General features: G+C 41.8%; 1 protein-coding gene and 1 long non-coding RNA gene across 5 annotated transcripts in view; one reads left to right on the forward strand and one right to left on the reverse strand.

Annotated features, from left to right (window-relative positions):
* The window catches only part of Pacc1 (proton activated chloride channel 1), a 47,063-nt gene that overhangs the window by 22,778 nt on the left and 1,776 nt on the right, over positions 1-22,509 (reverse strand). For 2 of the 4 annotated variants that reach the window (XM_005329432.5, XM_040278463.2), the window contains exon 2: positions 21,045-21,141. The exons of 1 other annotated variant lie outside the window; for it this stretch is intronic. In XM_005329432.5, the coding sequence (XP_005329489.1) occupies positions 21,045-21,141 (97 nt within the window). Of the gene's footprint in view, positions 1-21,044; positions 21,142-21,471; positions 21,491-22,509 lie in introns of those variants that run through there. One more of the 4 variants, XM_078022780.1, reaches the window with a different exon arrangement.
* On the forward strand, positions 1,173-8,280 carry LOC144367213 (uncharacterized). The gene is made up of 2 exons (XR_013426540.1): positions 1,173-1,672; positions 6,596-8,280. It is a non-coding gene; the product is annotated as an uncharacterized LOC144367213 (long non-coding RNA).

Here is a 22,509-nt window from a genome sequence, read left to right on the forward strand (position 1 = left end):
CTGTGCCACCTACTGTCTCTGAAGCATCCTATTTCTATTTCGGCCTCTATTCTGTCCTTCATGCCATCCCCACTCCCTGGCCAGGCCCTTCTTTTTCCCCTACATGTCACTACCCTTCCTTCACAAGCCACCCTCCTCCTTCACTCGGAATCTGCCATTGTTTGGCCCACGCACATTCACTCATGCATTCTAGCTGTTCCTGTAGGAGACGCTTTCCTGCTAATCCCCACCACCAAAGCCCAAAGCACAGACAGGTACTGGTAGGTTCAGTGGCCTCTACACCAGGTGCTAGGGTTAGAACAGGAGAGAAAATGTAAAACGTCTGCACCTGGCAGAACCTGGCAATTAAGAGAATCGTACTCAGTGAGTGTGGGTTCTCAATTGTGCTGCTTAGGAAATCACACACCAGGGAGAAAAGAACCTCACTGGAGAGGCCACAGAAGGCTCAGGAGGAAGGACAACTTCTTTGGGCAGCCAGCCTTCTGGCCTTCTCTGCGTGGCCTGACTTCTTGCAGGTAGGCCACACCTCACTCACCTTGGGTGGCTTTAGCACTTGGCCCAAGAGTGACTGCTAAAGCCAGAAGCAAGAGCACCTGGGAATAATGAGCCACGTCAGAACACCTGGGAGACAGCGCGGGGCAACTCAAGCCCTGTCCCTCATTAGCTCTGAGCACGTTATTTAACCTGGGTGCTTTGGGTTCTTCCTCTATAAACTAGGATGACCATTTCCCTCACAGAGTGGCTGCGAAGGTGATATATCATCTATTATACACAATTGTTTCCATGGAGAAGATATAATTAATCAGGGAGAATAGTCTGAAATCTCTGAATATTAGTTTCCTATTGTTTGTATATTAATTACATATTGTCCGTTCTACTATCATACACAGCTGTTTCCATGGAGAAGTAGATATAAAAAGCATCCCAAAACTCATGGCTACTGTCATCGTTACCGATATTTTATTATTAGAAGACTCAAGAGACAGGAAATGAACTATAAGAGTTGTATACAGGGTCTTCAAATTCAGGCCTAACCACTAATGAGATCAGCCAAATGGACCCTTAAGAAGTGAGTCATCTCTGGTCTGGAAAGGACACACACCCAGCGGGGGCTGTCCAAAAACAGGAAGGCTCGTGCCAGTTCACAGACTACCCGGCTGCCCTGTGTGGCTTCCTGCTCTGACCTCAGGCTCTGAGGCCAAAGAGCCGCTGAGGTCTGCTAGGAGCCACTGCAAAGTATTACATTCATATGGAAATTGGGCTCCTACTGTTCATTTAGGCCCATTTGGGGACTCAAGTTACAAGACTCCTGGAGAGTTCCCATTGGTTGGGGAAGGATGGTAGGAGGGTGTTCCGGGGGAAGTGGAGCCCCCCGTGTCCGGTAGGGACACACGTGTGTGGGTGTGTGTGGACCGGCTTGTTAGGGGGACGCACACGGCCTCTCAAAAAATAAAACTTTGTTTCAGTTCCATCTGGCTTGTGTTTTTGTGCTCAGCCGGATTGCAGCATCGCAAGCCGGCGTGCACTGACAGCGACCCGCGAAAGCGCTCAGCAGGAAGGCAGCAGGTGAAAACAGCAGCGGGCAGAAGCGGAGCCAAGGCTCACGCGGCCCCCGCCGTCCAGCCTGCAGCATTTTGGTGGCCCTTGTACGGGGAACGCCCAAAATTTATAGGTGAGTGATATCGCTCGCCCCTAAGGAAAGGCGACAGAATGGGTATTTTTGTTTTGATTTATTCTGCTTTTATTTCAGGCTCTCTAGCCTTACAATTTTTTCAGGCGAATTGGGAAAAATGGTTGGCTCAAGGTTTTAAGTTATTCGGCCCTGAGAAAGAAAAAATTGATATAATCATTTTTCTCCTCTCCGTTTCTGTTTCATTCTGTTTTGGCTTTCTTCTATCCTACCTTATTGGGTTACGTTACCTTTATAGTAGATTAGAATCTAGTAAAAAACAAACCGAAAGACTGTTAAGTAAATTGTTAGAGGTCCAGGCTATGGCAGAAAACTTATTAGGTCAAGCAAAACAAAAGGTCCCTCAAGCTAGTCAGACAGAAGAAAAATTGAAGAAGGCAAGCTTAGGGAAAAAACGACCCTCAGATAGGGAGGCTAGTACTAACTCCGTTCCATCACCAGAGGGCGTAATTCAACCAACAGCTTCACCTGTAGCTGAGCAGCCCTCAGTTTCCATAGGTGATGAACAGAATCCTGAGGCAGGACCCCAAAAGTTAGCATGCCCTGTAGTTGAGCGGGGAGAAGAAAGGGAACGAGTTTACCGTGCCTTAGATTTCAAAATAGTAAAGCAATTAAAGGAAGCTGTACAAACCTACGGACCTGCCGCTCCCTTTACTGTCAGAATGGTCGAATCTATTACCAGCTGGGACTTAACACCAGAAGATTGGGCTAGCGTGTGTCACTCTGTGCTAAATGGAGGACAATATTTATTATGGAAAATTGCCAATGAGGAATTTTGCAGGGAGACAGCTAGGCGAAATGCAGCAGCAGGTTATCCTGAAAGAGATTCTCAAATGCTATTGGGGAAAGGACCTTATGAGGGTCAGAGGCAACAGATTAGATATGATCCTGGCGTATACGCTCAGATCACTATGAATGCAATTAAGGCATGGAAAACTTTGAAGGGACAAGGGGATTTACAAGGTCAACTATCTAAGATAACACAAGGAGTTAATGAGCCCTACGCTGACTTTGTAGCTAGACTTATTGAAACAGCCTCTAAGACATTTGAAAATACAGAACAGGCAATGCCATTTATAAAACAACTGGCTTATGACCAAGCAAATCGTTGCTGCAAAGAGGTCATTAGACCGTGGAAACATGGAGATTTAAACACATATATTAAATTATGTAGCGACATTGATGAACAAGGACAAGTCATGGCAGCTGAAGTAAAACAGGCTTTAGATACCAAACCAAAAACATGCTATAATTGCAATCAGAAAGGACATTTTAAAAGAAATTGCCCCATAGGAGGAGGGTTTAACAAAGCTAGGTATCAAAGGAGTAGAATCCCGGGTATTTGCCCACGATGCCATAGAGGGAGACATTGGGCTAATGAATGCCGTTCTCAAACCACCATAGAGGGTATTCCGTTATCAAAAAATGGACAAAGACCAAGTGTCTACCCACAATATCGTGGAGAAAGGTATCAGGCCCCGTTGTCAAAAAACGAATTGGAGGGCCCAATGCCCCGGGGCCCAAAGCCACAAATATACGGGGCAATGGAGGAACCCAGCAGCACCATCAAGGTAGTGCCCAGGACGCACTATCCATCAGATCCCTCATCAGACAAACTAGAGGGAGCGCAGGGTTGGACATCTGTGCCTCTGCCAGAGCAGTATTAACTCCAGAGATGGGAGTTCAAATCATTCCCACAGGAATAAAAGGACCTCTTCCCCAAGGAACAGTAGGCTTATTATTAGGACGCAGTTCTTCTACACTAAAAGGACTTATGATAAGTCCTGGGGTAATTGATCCCGATTATGAGGGTGAAATAAAAATTATAGCCAGTTCTCCAAGAGGTATATCCGTAATTTCATCAGGAGATAGAATAGCACAGTTATTAATAATACCCAGCCTACATGATGAATTTTCCAGTTGTAATGTAGAAAGAGGTTCCAAGGGATTAGGCTCCACAGGTGTAGATTGGGCTATGCTTTCTTTAAATTTAGATTCTCGCCCAATGCTAAAATTAAATATTCAAGGACATGATTTTAATGGGCTGCTGGACACAGGTGCTGACCTCAGCATCATATCTCGTCAGGAATGGCCAAAGCACTGGCCATTGCAACAAGCCACTCAAACGCTTCGAGGCCTAGGAGTGGCAACTAACCCCCATAGAAGTGCTATGGTATTAGATTGGAGGGATCCTGAAGGATGTGAAGGAACTATACAGCCTTATGTATTGGACCATCTTCCCATAAATTTATGGGGACGGGATGTCCTAGATCAATTAGGATTGACATTAACAAATAACGTCAATTCTAACGCGCCCACTAGTAGGGCTAAACAAGGCTTTAGAAAAGAAAAAGGATTAAGGAAACAAGATCAAGATATGATAGCACCAATTCAAATAGATCAAGAAATAAATAAACATGGATTGGGTTTTCAAAAAGGGCCACTGAGACAATCAAAATTACATGGAAATCAGAAAGACCAGTGTGGGTTCCTCAGTGGCCCCTGACTAAAGAAAAGATACAAGTAGCCCACGATCTGGTCAAACAACAATTAGCGGAAGGACATTTACAACCTTCCGTATCTCCCCATAATACTCCCATTTTTGTCATTAAAAAGAAATCTGGTAAATGGAGATTATTACAAGATTTAAGAGCCATTAATAATGAGATGGTTATTATGGGACCTGCTCAATCAGGGATTCCCCAATTGTCTGCTTTACCAAAAACCTGGCATGTGTTAACTATAGATATTAAGGATTGTTTCTTTTCAATTCCAATTCATCCCGAGGATAGTCCACATTTTGCATTTACTATCCCTGCACTAAATCATGAAGGTCCTGATCAGAGATATGAGTGGAAAGTTTTACCCCAGGGGATGGCGAACAGCCCGACTATGTGTCAAATTTATGTTAATAAAGCAATCCAGCCACTTAGAAATCAAAATCCTGAACTACAAATATTTCACTATATGGATGATGTGTTATTAGCACATAAAGATAAGAACACATTGCTAGAATGTTATGCCACACTTACAAACTTACTAAAAAATTATAATCTAGACATAGCAATAGATAAAGTACAATTAAATTTTCCAATTAATTATTTAGGAGTTTTATTATCCTCAACCATGGTCCGTCCACCAAAAATTCAAATACGAGTAGATCAACTCAAATCACTTAATGACTTTCAAAAATTATTGGGAGACATAAACTGGATAAGGCCTTACCTAGGCATACCAACAGGAGAATTAGGACCCTTATTTGATATCCTAAAAGGTCCATCAGATCCAAATTCACCCCGCATGTTAACGCCTGAAGCAAGAAAGGCATTAAAAATCATTGAAACATATATGGAAAATATGCATTTGGATAGAATTGATATAAGTTTGCCTTTATTATTTATTGTACTACCAACAAAAAATATTCCTACAGGAGTATTTTGGCAAGAAGGTCCATTATTGTGGATACATTTATCGTATTCCCCTAATACTATTCTTACTAGATATCCTGAGGCTGTAGGACAATTAATACTCAAAGGGATAAAAGCAGCGAAGGGAGTGTTTGGGATTTCTCCCAATAAAATTATTACTCCATATACTATGGATCAAATTGATGAGTTAGCTAATGAGTTAAATACTTGGGCAATAATCATGTGTAAATCTAGTGTCTCATTTGATAATCACTTGCCATCTAATCCCTTGTTGTCCTTTTGGTCTAAGCATCCTGTAGTTTTTCCTAAAATGACAAAAAAAAACCCTATCATGAATGCTCCAAATATATTCACTGATGGGTCAAACAATGGTACAGCAGCGGTAGTTACCCCTGATCAAACTTTTACATTTTTAGTACCCAAACAATCAGCTCAAAAGGTAGAGCTCAATGCAGTATTACAAGCTTTTATGATGTTCAAAGATTCTGTATTTAATTTATTCTCTGATAGCCAGTATGTAGTTAATGCTATAGCATCCCTTGAAGATGCTGGTAGGATTTCTCCTTCCTCTACTGTTTTCTCTTTGTTTTCTGCTATACAAACTCTAATCTGGGACAGAAAAGATCCATTCTTTATTGGACATATCAGGGCACATACAGGGTTGCCTGGAGCCCTTAGTTTGGGTAATGAACTAGCAGATAAATCTACACATGACATACATATTTTCTCCACAATAGAAGAAGCTATAAATTTTCATAAAAGGTTCCATGTCAATGCTAATACCTTACAAAAACGTTTTAAAATAACTAAGGAACAAGCCAGACATATAATAAAACAATGTCAAAATTGTGTGACATTTTTACCACAAGTTAATCTTGGAGTCAATCCTAGAGGACTGATACCTAACCATATTTGGCAGATGGACGTTACACACTTGCCAGAATTTGGAAAATTAAAATATTTACATGTTACAGTTGATACTTCTTCTGGATTTTTAATGGGCTCCCTTCATGCCGGAGAAAAAACTAAAGATGTTATAGCTCATTGCTTACAAAATTTTGCCACTGTGGGTGTTCCTAAACAGTTAAAAACTGATAACGCTCCTGGTTATACGTCTAACTCTTTTAAACAATTTTGCTCATCATTTGGCATTACTCATATAACAGGAATCCCATACAATCCACAGGGTCAAGGCATAGTTGAAAGAGCTCATCAAACTATTAAAATGTACTTATTAAAACAAAAGGAAGGAATTGGAAAAGGGTATATATCCCCCAAAGATAAACTTAAAATAACCCTTTTTACTCTAAACTTTCTAAATTTGGATTCATCAGGACTTAGTGCTGCGGAAAGACATATGTATCCGAAAAATGTACATAAGCCTAAGGTACTTTGGAAAGATATTCTAACAGGACAATGGAAAGGTCCGGACCCAGTAATAGTCTGGAGTCGGGGCTCCGTCTGTGTTTTTCCACAGGAGGAACAGCAACCAATTTGGATTCCAGAGAGATTAACTAAAACAATTTCTACAGAAAAAGAAGATGATTTGACTCAAATCCATAACAGCTGATATCCAGAGCTCCAGCTTGGCTATTCTTACATCTACAACAGTGATTTACCACGGTGCCTTTTTCAATATCTATTTTATTATTACATTTTTCCCACATCATAAGGTTCTATTTTATTTATTTATTTATTTTCTCTTTCTTTTTGAGCTCATACAAACCTAGGTTAATGTTTTTCTGATCAGTTTTATTTTTTGACTGTGTTTTATTTTTTTTTAACTGTAAAGTTTTTAAACATTGCAATGGAGATTTCACCTAGGTATAGCTACAAGGCCTTTATTTACTATTGTCTTATATGTTCTATGTTATGTATGCACTGTTTTGTGTTGTATGTCTGTATGTGTGTATGTCCATATTTCATTTATAAGGAGCGCTCATGTATAAATAGATATAAATGGATCCAAAAAAAAAAAAAAAAATCACGTGACTTATATGGTTTAATTTAAATTAGGTAAACAGCTGTTATAAATTTTGCTTTTAAAGGTGGTTAACAGATCTGTTTGTTTACTTTCACCTTTCCTTTTCATTATATTTAACAATTCTGTTCAAGATAATGTCTCTTTAGCACCATGGCCAGAATTCCCATCTCCATCCCAATGCCGGCGAAGACTAAGATAAAACCAAACTACAACTTCTATGATAGCTATCACAGTAAACTATATAAACTGATACATCAATCAATATAACTCAATAAGTATCCTCAATCAAGGACTTAATTTACTTTGGGAGAAAATGGACATATTGACAGACTCCTCCACTTTGAACTGCTCAATCAAGGACTTAATTTACTTTGGGAGGAAATGGACATATTGATAGACTCCTCCACTTTGAACTGCTTACACAACTTGCCTGGACTATGTATCACCTGTATGCATTGTGCTCTATTTGTTGATACAGTGAATTATGGTAGTGCTGAAATATCTTAGCTGCTGTGTCACCAGTGTTACTGTTCTTCCTAAGGAGCCGTCAATTGGCTTGGTGTCGTGGCATTTCTGTATCTTCCTCCCTTCTACTAGTGATGGTCTAAAACTTGGGGGCCAACAGAGGTGAGGCAAGAACCTCACCCCCCCACTGGCACCAAGGTTAAATTTGGGGGCCAACAGAGGTGAGGCAAGAACCTCACCCCCCCACTGGTGCTTAGGCCTATCCACAAGCATGGCTATGCTAGACCGGTAGTCAGTGACGGGTTGATCTGATTACAGTGGATTCAACCTAAGACAGGAAACTGACGTGTAAAAGTCAGTTCTCCCATGACGGGTAAGAACCACATGTTAAATTGGACAACCTACCAGGCACGGTCCCTAGCCACATTGCCATTGCTTAATTAAACAGAAGGGGGCAGATGCTAGGAGCCACTGCAAAGTATTACATTCATATGGAAATTGGGCTCCTACTGTTCATTTAGGCCCATTTGGGGACTCAAGTTACAAGACTCCTGGAGAGTTCCCATTGGTTGGGGAAGGATGGTAGGAGGGTGTTCCGGGGGAAGTGGAGCCCCCCGTGTCCGGTAGGGACACACGTGTGTGGGTGTGTGTGGACCGGCTTGTTAGGGGGACGCACACGGCCTCTCAAAAAATAAAACTTTGTTTCAGTTCCATCTGGCTTGTGTTTTTGTGCTCAGCCGGATTGCAGCATCGTGCACTGACAGCGACCCGCGAAAGCGCTCAGCAGGAAGGCAGCAGGTGAAAACAGCAGCGGGCAGAAGCGGAGCCAAGGCTCACGCGGCCCCCGCCGTCCAGCCTGCAGCAGAGGTCCAAGGTCATCATGGCCATTTCCTAACGAACCTAGGCATTTTTCTATGAAAGGAAACACAAAAGCAAGCCTCATCTTCCCAAGTTTGGCTTCCTTCCCACCTTCCTCCCGTCTCCACGTATCCTCTTCTGACTGGGGGCAAATGGGTAGTGCAGAACAAGGACCCCCAAAGACGTCACAGCCTTTTAAAATTACATGGCAAAGGAGAATTAAGGCACCAGGTAGGACTACGGTTGCTAATCAACAGACTTTAAAACAGAAATTTTCCTGGATGATCCAGGTGACTCTTCCAACATGGAGAAGGGTGTCAGAAAAGTCAGGGTGACAGGATGGGACAAAGACTCAGCTGGCCACGACTGGTTTTGAAGGGAAGAAGGGGCCAGGAGCCACAGAACATAGGAAGTCTCCAGAAGCTGGAAAGGGCATGATGTTGTCTCCTGTTGATTCTCGTCTAGAACCTTCAGAAAATACATGGGGCCTGCTGATGCCTTAATTTACCTCAGCGACACCCATTCTGGATTCCTGACCTCCAGAACTATAAGGTAATCAACTAATAATACTGGAGTTTTTGCCTGTGTTTTTGTTTTTTCTGGTACTGGGGAATGGGTGCTCGACCACTGAGCTACATCCCCGGTACTTTTTATTCTTTTATTTTGAAACAGAGTCTTCCTAAATTGTCAAGGCTGCACTCAAACTTGCAATTCTCTGCCTCAGCCTCCTGAGTAGCTGGGATTTGGGGTATGCACCACCGTGCCCCTATAAACTCATTTGTTTTTAAGCCCGTAAAGCTGTGGTAATATCTTACAGAAATAGGAAACTGATACACAGGGATTTCAAACTATTCTCCCTGAAGTCTTAGGGCTCTGGCCACAGTGCCTACGGTCAGAGTGGGAGGCAATCTCACCACTACCTTGTATATACTGGGCTCTAATCAAAGGAGACTTAGAATGTTGTCTTAAAGCCACAGGTCAGAAGGACAAGGTGGCCCCATAGGTGCCCAGCACTCACAAGATCCTCCATAAAGAGGAGCAAAAGCAACAGGAGCCCAGCTGCGTTTTGAAGTAAATGATCACAGAAGAACACAGCAAGAGGGAGACTAGAACTTGGTAGGATCCAGAGATCTAGGATAAGACACAGGAAGAAAAACAAATTACACCAGCAGCTGCCACCACACAATTCCAGGAGCACGTATTTCCTCTTCAGGGGCATGAGGGAAGGAGAGTCCCAGTTAACTCTCTCAGTTCGAGGCAGGCAACATTAGTTACTGGAAAGGTCCGCAACCCTTATCTAAGCAGCTTGCAGTCCACTTAGGTAAATAACCTGAAGTCTACACAGCAGCCTTGCTTTGGAGGAGGATGTTACAGCACCTCCCAGTGAACCCCCAGGGGGCTGTAGCCAGGGCCATCTTCAAGCAGGGAGCTACTGTCTGAGTTTGGACTGCTCTAAATGTGAGAAAGCCGAGGGGTAGTTGTCTCGAGAACCCGGTGTGACCCTTGCCGTGCCCTGCACACAGGAGATGGATGGGGCAGCATGGAAGGGAATGGAGAGTGTCAGCCTCAAGAACCAGATCTGGGAGATCTGGGAGCGGAGACCAGCAGCATGGCCAGCTGAGCGTGAACTTGGGCCAACACCAGGATTGTAAGGCAGGGAGCCCTCCAGTCCTGCATCCCCCTCCTCACACAGCATGGTTTCTGATACAGCAGGAAGGGCCCCCGCTGCTGCCCTGCCCACAGGACTGTGCTGAGGGTGCCTTGAGCAACTCTGTAACCCCCAGCTGTCACCTGACTCCAGGTGACGCTGCCAAAAGGGGACCCTGAGAGAACTTTACCCAGTTCTAGCCAAGGTCCCACTCACAGGCAGCCACTGCCACCAAGAGCAGGAGAGAGGAACACCATGCTTCCCACTGCTGTCCTGCCCCCATGCGCACCTTGTCTGACCACACCGCTGTCCTGACTGGGTGTGGGTGCCACAGAAGGGGTCCTGCAGTTCTCACAGCCTCTCCCTGGGCAGTGTCTGGACCCACACCAAGGACTGTCAGAAGACAGTGCCTTGGGCCCTCACCACTGCCAAGGACGCCAATGCCAGAGGCCCTTGCAGTAGGAGAGAGCGCATCAACAATGCCAGAAACCCCCATCACCTGACAGAGGCCACCACTGCCACCAAAGAACAGCACCACAGTCAGCACCCGCCTGGTTGCCAGAATGTCACTACTCTTGCATGGCCCACAGGGAAAGGGGTCTCTCCAACTCCATCACAATACACACTGTGCCCAAACTCATTACATACCCAAAGAAGCTGAATGCAGACTGCATTTGAATTGAAGCTAGATTCAAAACCAACACCTCACAAACTGACACCCCAAAGCACACCGTCAACCGTGTGATTACTCAGGTCAGCCCATGACTGTGGTAGAAACACCTGATCCACCACATACACAAGTCTCAAGGCAGGAGCACAAGAAATGAGGGGGAAAAAGGGGGGGGAGGGGGATGTGACATTAAAAAAAATAATAACTTTCTACCAATAAATTCCAAAGAAATCAATAGTTCTTTCAAACTATCCATAGAATTGAAAGGGGGGGAACACTTTTGAATTCACTGAGTCCAGCATTACCGTGTTATCCAAATTAGGGAAGGACAATAAACACAACTAGAGACCAATACCCGAGATGTGCACAAGATTCTCAACAAAATCCTAGCAAACAGAATTCAACCGGGACATCCAAAAGATCATTTACCATGACCAAAGCTGTTTCATTCCAGGGATGCAGGGATGGTTTGACAGACGCAAATCAATGAATACAACTCACCACATCAACAGAATGAAGTCTATAATCACATCAGCTCAATACACACAGAAAAACAGCTGATAAAATTCAATATCCCTCCATGATAAAAGTCCTGAACAAATTAGGTACAGAGATGGTAACTCAACATAAGAAAGGCTACTTGTAACAGACCCATAGTGAAGACCATCCTCAATGGAAAAAAACAGAAAGCACTTCCTCTAAGACCAGGAACAAGAGAGGGTGCTACTCTCACTGTTCTAATTTAATATAGTACTAGAAGTTTTAGCCAGAGCAATTAGGCAGGAGAAAGAGATAAAAGGCATTCAAACAAGAAAAAACTAAAACAGGTCTACCCTCTGGTCCCACTATTCACTTTTGGGTTTATACCTAAAGGAAATGAAATCAGCGTACCAATGAGATACCTGCATGTCCATGTTCATGGTGGCACTATTCAGAAAGAGAATTACTGCATGGTCTCTCTCATATGTGGAAACTACAAAAAGTCAGCCTGAAAGTAGAATTGTGCTTACTAGGAATTGGAAAGGGTGAGAGGAGTGGGTGGGACAGGAAGGGTGGTAGAAAGGGAGACTGGATTTGATCAGGGCACACTCTGTGCATGTATGGAAATATCACACTGAACTACTTTAATACGTTCAGTTAATACATGCTCATAAAGAATAAAAATTTTTAAAACACTGGTCCAACTCCTGCCTCCAGCATGGAGAAGGTCATACACCAGCCGGCAGAGGTCAGTCAGCCCCTGTTCCCCAGGACCCTATGGTGACCTCAACCTGCAGCCAGAGACTGGCATGGTGTCTCTTGCAGGCTAGACCCCCGAGGCACTTGCAGGCATCTCTGATGTTGACTGCTGCTGAAGAACAGCCCCTACCTGGAACCAAAACCAATACACTCTATCCAGTGACACCTTAGGGCTCTTTTACAGGCCTAAGTCTTTCCCTGTGAAAGCCACTTCATAAAACCAGAAGAGACAACAGCCCCCACCAGATGCACAGATGCACAATACAAGAAAACTTGAATAAGCAAGGAGGCAAGATCCACCAAAGATCAGTTCTCCAGTCACTGACCACAAACAAAAGTCAATTTATGAACTGCCTCAAAAGGAATTCCAAATTATGATCCTAAGAAAACTCAACAAGACAACACAGGTAGGCAATTCAGTGAAGTCAGTAAACCATTCAATTTTGTATAAGAAACCAGGTATCATTTAAAACAAACAAAAAAAACAAACCAAAAAAAAACAAAACTTGGAGCTGAAGAACTCAATAAATAAAAAAATAAAATAAAATAAAAGAGACAGTGCAAGCAGCAGACTAGATCAAATCGAAGAAATAATTTCTGTACTTAAAAATATATTTTTTGAAATAACTCAGTCAGGATGAAAAGGAAAAGAAAAAAGAACAAAGAAAGCCTCAGGACCCACAGAAAGCCATTAAGCAAACAAATATTCACATTGTGAAAATTCCAGAGTATGAGGGACACAGCAAGGCACAGAAATAATAACTGAAAACTGCCCCAAGTCTTGGGCAAGATATGAACATGCAAATCCGTCAAAACACTCAAATTAGAGTCAATCCAAAGAGGTCCTCTTCGAAGAACACTATAAGCAACTGTCAACAAAGACTAAGAACTGTAACAGCAACAAGGGAAACTAAAGGTCGAGTCACATCTAAAGACACCCCATTAGGATTACAGCAAATTTCTCAGCAGAACCCTTGCAGTCCCGGAAAGAATGGGATGATGTAGTCAGAGTGCTGAAAGGCAAAACTGCCAGCCAAGACAACTAGGCTTGGTAAAGCTCTTCTTCAGAAATGAAGGAGATACAAATTCCTTCCCAGAAAGAACTCACCACCACTAGCCTGACCTTGCAAGAAATACTTAAGGGACTGCTTCACACAGAAGTGAAGGGACAATAATTAGAACCATGAAAACATAAAAAAGTACAAAATCTGCCAATAGAGATAAATACATGATCAAATTCAGCACACTCCTTTACAATACAATATATAAACTTTCAAATCTTTAGGAGGAAGGTTAGAAGTCAAAATAGTCAACAGAAACAATAGCTGCAAGATGTTAAAGAATATACAATATAAAAAGATGGGAATTAAAGGCAAAGAAATTACAAATTGTAAGTGGGGGGAGAATAAAAATCTGTTTGTATGCAGCCAAAGTTATCAGTGTAAAACAGTCTTTTGTGTTTATGTAAATCTCAAAGTAACCACAGACATACACACACAAAAAAAGTGCAGCCAATACAAAAATGAGAAAGAATATGAAACCAAACCTTATCACTAAAGAACACTTCAAAGAAGAAACAAAAGATCTAGAAAACAATGAACAAAATGGCAGGAGGTAAGTCTTATCTCTCAATAATATCTGGAATGTAAATGGAGTAAATTCTCTGAGACACAGAATGAACCAATGGATTAAAAAATTTCAACTACATGTTGCCTAAAAGAGACTCACTTTACCTGTTTAAATAAACAAACAAATCCCACATAGACTAAAAGTGAAAGGCTGGGGCTAGGGATATGGCTCAGTTGGTAGAGTGCTTGCCTTACATGCACAAGGTTCTGGGTTCAATCCCCAGCACCACAAAAAAAAAAAAAAAAAAAATTAAAGTAAAGGGATGGAAAAAGATTCCAAAAAAAAAAAAAAAAAAAGAGCAGGAGTAGCTATATTTATCAGATTACACAGACTTCATATCAAAAACTAAAAAGGTCATTATACAATCATGTAGTTAATTCAGCAAAAGGATATAACAAATATGCATGTGTGTGTGTGTGTATCCAACATAAGGGTAAATATATACAGCAAACGTTATTAGATTTGAAGGAAGAAATGGAGTGCTGTACAATAATAGCAGGGGATTTCAACATCCCACTCTTTGCAATGGACAGATCATCCAGACAGAAAATCAACAAAGAAACATTGCACTTACACCACACTCTAGACCAAATGGACCTAACAGACATTTCTAGAACATTCTGTACAACAGCTACAGAATATACATTCTTCTCAACAGCTTATGAAATACTCTCAAGGATGGCTCTTACGTTAGGCCACAAAGCAAGTCTCAAGGATGGCTCTTACATTAGGCCATAAAACAAGAAGAACTACTCATTTCCAGTTTTTTGGGGTTTTTTTGATACCAGAGATTAAACTGATAGGCACTCGATTACTTAGCCACATCCCCAGCCTTATTTTGTATTTTATTTAGAGACAGGGTCTCACTGAGTTGCTTAGAGCCTCACTGAGTTGCTGAGGCTGGCTTTGAACTCGCAATCCTCCTGCCTCAGCCTCCTAAGCCACTGGGATTACAGGTGTGCACCACTGCACCCAGCTTCGAATATTATTTTTTAAAATAATATAAAACTGGAAATTAGTAACAGAGGGAACTTTGGAAATTTCACAAATGCATGGAAATGAAACCGTATGCTCCTGGAGCAACCAATGGACCAAGAATAAAATTACAAAGGCAATTTAAAATTTTCTAGAGACAAATGAAAATGGAAACACAACACACCAAATCTGTGGGATAAAGCTAAAGAGGAAAGTTTTTAACATATACCTACCTCAAAAATAGAAAAATTCCAAGTACGCTGGTTCATGTTACTTCAAAAGACTAAAGGAACAAAAACCAACCTAATCCAAAACCAGGAGGAAAGAAATAACAGAGATCACAGCAGAAATAAACAAAATAGACACAAAAGAAATATTCTAAAAAGATGAATTAAAAGAAAATTTGATTTTCTGAAAAGATAAACAAAAATCAATAAATCTTTAGCTAGTCTAAGGGAAAAAAAGACTCAAAATCAGAGATCAAAAAAAAAAAAGACAGTACAGCTGGGTGTGATGGCTGTAAAACTGTAATCCCAGATGCTCAGGAGGCTGAGGCAGAGGATCATAAGTTCAAAACCACCATCAGCAACTTATCAAGAACCTGTGGCAAAATAAAAAGTAGAAAAGGGCTGGGGATGTGGCTCAGTGGTTAAGTGCCATGGTTTCAATCCCCAGTACAAAAAAAAAAAAAAAAAAAAAGAAGGAGAAGGTAGTATAACTGATACTACAGAAATATAAACAACTATAATGTCAACAAATTGGAAAACCTTGAAAAGATGGACAAATTCCCAAACACAAAAACCTACCAAGATTCAATCATGAATAAATGCAAAGCCAGATCAATAACCAATAATGAGGTTGAATCAGTAATGAAAATTTCAGATCCAGCTGGGCATGGTGGAAAAGTATATTAGAACAGCCATACGGAAAACAGTGTGAGGGTTCGTCAAAAAACTGAAAAGAAAATTACTACGTGATCCAGCAACACCACTAATGCATACACACACAAAGAAAATGAAATCATTGTGTCAGAGATATCTGGACTCCCATACTTACACAGTAGCCAAAATTTGGAATCAATCTAAATGTCCAATGACAGATTAATAAAGAATAAGATGTGGTATATATCCATAATGAAATATTATTCAGTTATTGAAAGAATGAGATCCATCATTCGTGACAACGTGGACAGATCTAGAAGACATTATGTTAAGTGAAAGAAGCCAGGCCCAGAAAAACAAATACCATATGATCTCACTCATATGTGGACTAAAATGGCTAACCTCACTAGGGATAGCAGGAACATATCCCAACATTGTAAAAGCTATCTATGCTAAGCCCCAGGCCAACATCATTCTAAATGGAGAAAAACTGAAAGCATTCCCTCTAAAAGCTGGAACAAGGCAGGGATGCCCTCTTTTACCACTTCTATTTAACACAGTTCTTGAAACCCTGGCCAGAGCAATTATACAGACAAAAGAAATTAAAGAGATACGGATAGGAAAAGAGGAACTCAAACTATCACTATTTGCCGACAACATGATTCTATACTTAGAGGATCCAAAAAATTCCGCCAGAAAACTTCTAGAACTAATAAGTGAATTCAGCAAAGTAGCAGGATATAAAATCAACACCCATAAATCAAAGACATTTCTGTATATCAGTGACAAATCCTCTGAAAGAGAAACTAAGAAAACTACCACATTTACAATAGCCTCAAAAAAAAAAAAATACTTGAGAATCAACGAAAGAGGTGAAAGACCTCTACAATGAAAACTACAGATTGCTAAAAGAAGAAATTAAAGAAGACCTTAGAAGATGAAAAGATCTACCTGGATAGGCAGAATATTGTCAAAATGACCATACTACCAAAAGCACTATGCAAATTTAATGCAATTCCAATCAAAATTCCAATGACATTCTTCATAGAAATAGAAAAAGCAATTATGAAATTCATCTGGAAAAACAAGAGACCCAGAATAGCCAAAGCAATCCTTAGCAAAAAGAGTGAAGCAGGTGGCATCACTATACCAGACTTTATACTACAGAGCAATAATAACAAAACAGCATGATACTGGCACCAAAATAGACTTGTAGACCAATGGAACAGAATAGAGGACACAGAGACAAACCACATAAATACAGTTATCTCATACTAGACAAAGGCACCAAAAACATATTGGATAAAAGATAGCCTCTTCAGCAAATGGTGCTAGGAAAACTGGAAATCCATATGCAGTAAAATGAAATTAAGCCTTTATCTCTCACCGTGCACAATACACAACTCAAAGTGGATCAAGGACCTAGGAATTAGACCAGAGACCCTACACCTAATAGAAGAAAAAGTAGACCCAAATCTTCATCATGTCAGATTAGGCCCTGACTTCCTTAATAAGACTCTATAGTGCAAGAAATAAAATCAAGAACCAATAAATGGGATAGATTCAAACTGAAAAGCTTCTTCTCAGCAAAAGAAACAATCATTGAGGTGAAGAGAGAACCTACAGAATGGGAGCAAATTTTTACCACACACACATCGGATAGAGCACTAATCTCTAGGATATATAAGAACGCAAAAAACTTAACACCAAAAAAAAAAAAAAAAAAAAACACAAAACCGATAACCCAATCAATAAATGGGCTAAGGACCTGAAGAGACACTTATCAGAAGATGATATACAATCAATCAACAAATATATGAAAAATATTAAGCATCTCTAGCAATTAGAGCAATGCAAATCAAAACTAAGATTTCATCTTACTCTAGTCAAAATGGCAGCTATTAAGAATACAAAAAACAATAAATGTTGGCGAGGATGTGGGGGAAAAGGTACACTCATACATTGCAGGTGGAAATGCAAATTGGTGCAACCAATCTGGAAGAGTATGGAGATTCTTTGGAAAAATGGAAATGGAACCAACATTTGACCCAGCTATCCCACTCCTCGGTTTATACCCAAAGGACTTAAAAACAGCATACCACAGTGACACAGCCACATCAATGTTTATAGCAGCACAATTCAATTCAGCTAAATTGTGGAACCAACCTAGATGACTATCGATAGATGAACGGATAAAGAAACTGTGGTATACATACACAATGGAATATTAGTCAGCATTAAAAAAGAATAAAATCATGGCACTTGCAGGTAAATGGATGGAGTTGGAGAATATCATGCTAAGTGAAGTACCCAATCCCAAAAAAACAAAGACCGAGTTTTTCTCTGATATGTGGATGCTAATCCATAATGGGGGTGGCAGAAGGGAGCATGGGAAGAATGGAGGAACTCTGATAGGCCAATAGGGAGAGAGGGGAAGGATGGGGATATGGAGGTACAAAAAAACGATGAAATGAGATGGACATCATTACCCTAAGTACATGTATGAAGACACAAATAGTGTGACGCTACTTTGTGTACAACCAGGGAAATGAAAAACTGTGCTCTATGTGTACTATGAATTAAAATGGATCCTGCTGTCATGTATAATAAATTAGAATAAACATATTTTAAAAAATAATAATAATAAATAATTAAAATGGCTAAACTCACAGAAGTAGAGAACAGAATAGAGGTTACCAGAGATGAGGACAGGGAAAGTGGAGAGAGGGAGGTCAAGAGGATATAAGTAGAAGAGGAATAACTTTCTCTTCTACTTATATCCTCTTGCATAGCAGGGTGACTCTTAAGTTAACATTAAAATGCTATGCACTCAAAACAGCAAGAGGGATTTTTTTTTTTTTTTTTTTTTTTTTTAGTACTGGGACTTGAACTCAAGGGTGCTTAACCACTGAGCCATATCCCCAGTCCTTTTTTATATTTTATTTAGAGACAGGGTCACACTGAGTTGCAAGTGCCTCGCTAAGTTGCTGAGGCTGGCTTTGAACTCATGATTCTCCTATCTCAGCCTCCTGAGTCTCTGGAATTACAGGCATGCGTCACCATACCTGGTGAGGGTTTTGTTTATATTTCGTTTCAATTTTTCTTCCTCTTTTGGTACTAGAGATTGAACCCCTCAGGGGTGCTTTACCACTAAGATAGACTCTCAGCTCCCCCCCTCCTTATTTATTTATTTATTTTTTTAAATTTTTGAGACAGGGTCTCGCTAAGTTGCCCAAGCTAGTCTCAAACTGGTGAACACCCTCTCCCTCTGCCTCTGGAGTACATGGATCATGGGTGGAGTCACTTCTACCCAACTCAGTAGAAGAGATTTTTTAATGCTATACCTAAAAGAAATAGTAAATACGTATGAAGTAACATGCTAATAACTATGGTATGGTCATTATCATTTGTATACAGGTATTCAAACCTTACCTTGTAACTCATAAATATGCATAATTAAGTGTCAATTAAAGAACCCCCCTTAATCAGTATTGTGATGCATCCTGTAATCCCAGCTAGTCAGGAGGCTGAGGCAGGAGGATCACAAGTTCAAAGCCAGCCTGAACAACTTAGCAAGACCCTGTGTCAAAAATAAAATAAAAAGAGCTGATATGCAGCTCAGTGATAGAATACTTCCCTAGTATGCATGAGGCCTGGGATCATTCCCCAGTAATGCAAACAAAACAAAACAAAAAAACCACTGGTAGAGTAGAAGCTTGGAGTCAGACACAGCTCATTTCAGTCTTGCTTTACTTAATCTCCCTGAGGCTCAGAGAGATCTCAGGCCCTCATTTATAAAATAATAACCACCTCACAGGGTTAAGAAAATTAAACGTGGCAATGGGTGTGACAGAAGCTGACACTGTGGAAGCAGTCAGGGGACATCAGCTGCATTTCCAGCTTCCTTCCTGCGACAGTCTTCTCTGACTTAACAGCAGGTAGAACCAAGGAATTCCACATTCCATTCTCCTCCCCCCAAAATACAGGAATCAAAGGAAGAAAACTCCACTTTCCCCAACCCACCAAGAGGCTACAGTCCTGCCGGGGCTCCACTCACTCCATAAATCTTTATTGAGTGGTCAGAGCCAAGGTGGTGAACAAAACAGACTCCTGCCTGCCCTCATGGAGTTTCAGTGTAGGGGAAGAGACGGATATGAGTCAAACAAACTATTCCAGCAGCAACAGCTGCAAAGCAGGGGTGTGTTGGAAGATGGGAAAGGATCTGGCCAGGAAGAAGCTCAATGCTGATAAATGACTAGACATTAACTAGGTGAAGAAGGGAAGAGATTTCCAGGGAGAAGAAAAAAAAAAAAAACAATAACAGAAAGGTCCTATGGTAGGAAGAAATGCAGAGCTATGGTGTGGACAGTTGACTACGTAGAATATACAGGTCTGGAGTTCATGGGCACCCTCTGGGCTGGAGGGGTAAACACGAGAGCCAATATGAGCAAGCTGTGACTGAAGCAGGGGAACAGGCCTAGGGGAATGGACCACTAGAGAGAGAAGAGGGCCTACGATAAATATTTAACAGCCAAGAGCTGGAGGGTAGCTTCAAATGAGTCTGGAAAAAGCAGCCTAAGAGGTGCCACATCATGGAAGCTAAGGGAGGAGTCGACTGTGTGAAACCTAACTATAAGGCACGGCTGTGAGGCTGAGGCTCCATGATTAACCGTGGTCCCTTCACCTTCTGAATACAGACCCCATTGCTCTAAGGCTTCTTTCTTTAAAAAAATGTTTTTTTCTCTCTTCTCCCCTCTCCACCTCCCTAAGAAGTTTAGGGAGACAGTTTTATCTTTTCTTCCCCAAGTTAACTGCCCTTGCACACACCCCAATACAGGAAGGAGATGCCACCAGCTGAGGATGTGAGACGTGAATATCTCCCAAATTAACAAGTGAATCCATCGGGGCGCCCAGAGCACACCTGGAATGTAACCCTGAAAGAGTGTCTTTAAAACCCCCCTGTCCCTCCTGATTGGGAGAGTCAAAGCCTTTGGGACAGAAGGCCCCTGTGTTTCTCCTTTGCTAACAAAGCAATAAATCTTCTTTTTCCTTTTTTTTTTCTCAAAACCATGTCCTCATTATTAAATTGGCATTGGGGACAGGGACCGAGCTTTCAGTTACAGTAAGAGGCCACTGACTGACAGGACCCGGCTCACCCAGCTGGGCAGCAGTATGGAGAGGTCTTGATACCTAAGCACTGGGGGCCTATGAGATCTCCTGGAGGGGCCTGGGAAGTGACTGGCATATTACATACAGGCTCTCCTGCCAGCAGCTTCCTGGGAGGAAGAATGGAAGAACAGAGACTCAAAACATCTGCCACTGAATCCAACGATCCGGCCTTAGGAAAGAGTAGGTACCAGCCTAGACATATCCTCTGTCATGATGCTGGTTAAATATGTATGGCTTTAGAACTAGGACAGGACAGTACTTGATCTGACACCAGGGTGCAGGACAGGGGGCTATCCCACTCCAATAGCTAGCAAGGCACCTAGACTGGGGCCTCTAGTCGCAGCATCAGCCGCAGCATCAACACAGCTGATTTCTAACACTCCCGCCCTCAGCACCCGACCTACTTACCTGGCAAGACACCTGGACCTTGGACTTTGACTGTCTCCTTGTCCTGCTCGTCCACCTGCTCTGAGTTCTCGACCACCTGTTCCAACTCTTCACTCAGCTAAGGGGAAAAGCAAAGCGGGAGAACAGGTTGGCTGCGTCCGCCTTGCTTTTCTAGACCAAAATAAGAAAGCAGAAGCTGCGACTCACTGAACTGTCACCAAAAACACCACATGATGTAGTGTGATCTACAAATCAGGAAAATGGAGTTCAGAAAACTCAAGGAACTTCCTTAGTTCCCTAGGACTTCCGTAACAAAGTGCCACAAACTGAATGGCTTAAAACAACAGGACTATCTTCTCTCACATTTCTTGGAGGCTAGGAGTTTGATATCAAGATATTGGCAGGGTTGGTTCCTTCCAAGAGCTGTGGGGCGAAATACATCCCATACCTCTCTCCTAGCTTCTGATGTCAGCCAGCAATCCTTGGCATTCATTCCTTGGCTTATAGATGAATCTGATTTCCAATCTCTACTCCATCTTCACAAGGTATTCTCCCTGTGTTTGTGTCTTCACAGGGTCATCGTGAAGGGCACTAGTCATGCAGGATTAGGGCCACATCCTACTTCAGTATGACCTTACCTTAACCCGAAATGACCTTATTTTCAAACAAGATCAAAGTCTGAGGTACCCGGAGTTAGGACTTCAACATATCTTTTTTTTGCGAAACACAATTCAACCCACCACACATGCCATGGCCATAAAGTTTGTGAAAGAAAAAGTTAGGAGTCAATCCAAGTTGGTCTAGTTCCAAAGCCCAAGTGCTCAACCTCTTCCTAAAGGAAGAGGAAGCGTGGCTTTGAGTCAGCCGAGAGAGAAAAGGGAACAGTGAAGTTGCAGTCAGAGCTCTCTAGGACTCTGGCTAAAGTCCACTGACTTGGGCTGCAAATGGCAGAACCAAGTGGGAAAGGAAGTCCAGGTGACAGGCCAGCCTCATCTCACTTCATCAGTGTTCTCACCTGTCAAAGGGGAGAAATTATACCACTGAGAAGGACAGAAAGGATAACAGTGATAATCACCAGTCTCCATAAAATTAGGAGGGAGGGCAGGAGAGGTCAGAGTTGGGACGAGGAGCTATCACTGAATTGGGAGGCAGTGGGGTAGTTTTCCCAAGTGGCTTCTCAGGTACACAGTGTTAACACTTTCAAGGTACTTCAATTAAAAACTGAGTTTAAAAAAAAAAAAAAAAAACTCGTATGCATCTGTTTTTCTTCCATCTCCTTTACCAAGCATACACCCCTGTCCTTTAGAATCAGGCAAAAACCTCCAGTTTCAAGCCCTTCAATCACATTAAAAAAAAAAAAAGCAAAGTGAAAAAATAAAAAGGAGAGAGCTGGGAGGCTGGGGAAGACATCATGATATACAGGCCTCTATAGGAGCCCCCAAAAGGGAACCCCCGAGTCTCACTGGCCAAAATGAGATGAGGTTGT

Source organism: Ictidomys tridecemlineatus, chromosome 10 (genome assembly GCF_052094955.1).
Source record: "Ictidomys tridecemlineatus isolate mIctTri1 chromosome 10, mIctTri1.hap1, whole genome shotgun sequence".
In the NCBI taxonomy this organism is placed as follows: domain Eukaryota; kingdom Metazoa; phylum Chordata; class Mammalia; order Rodentia; family Sciuridae; genus Ictidomys; species Ictidomys tridecemlineatus.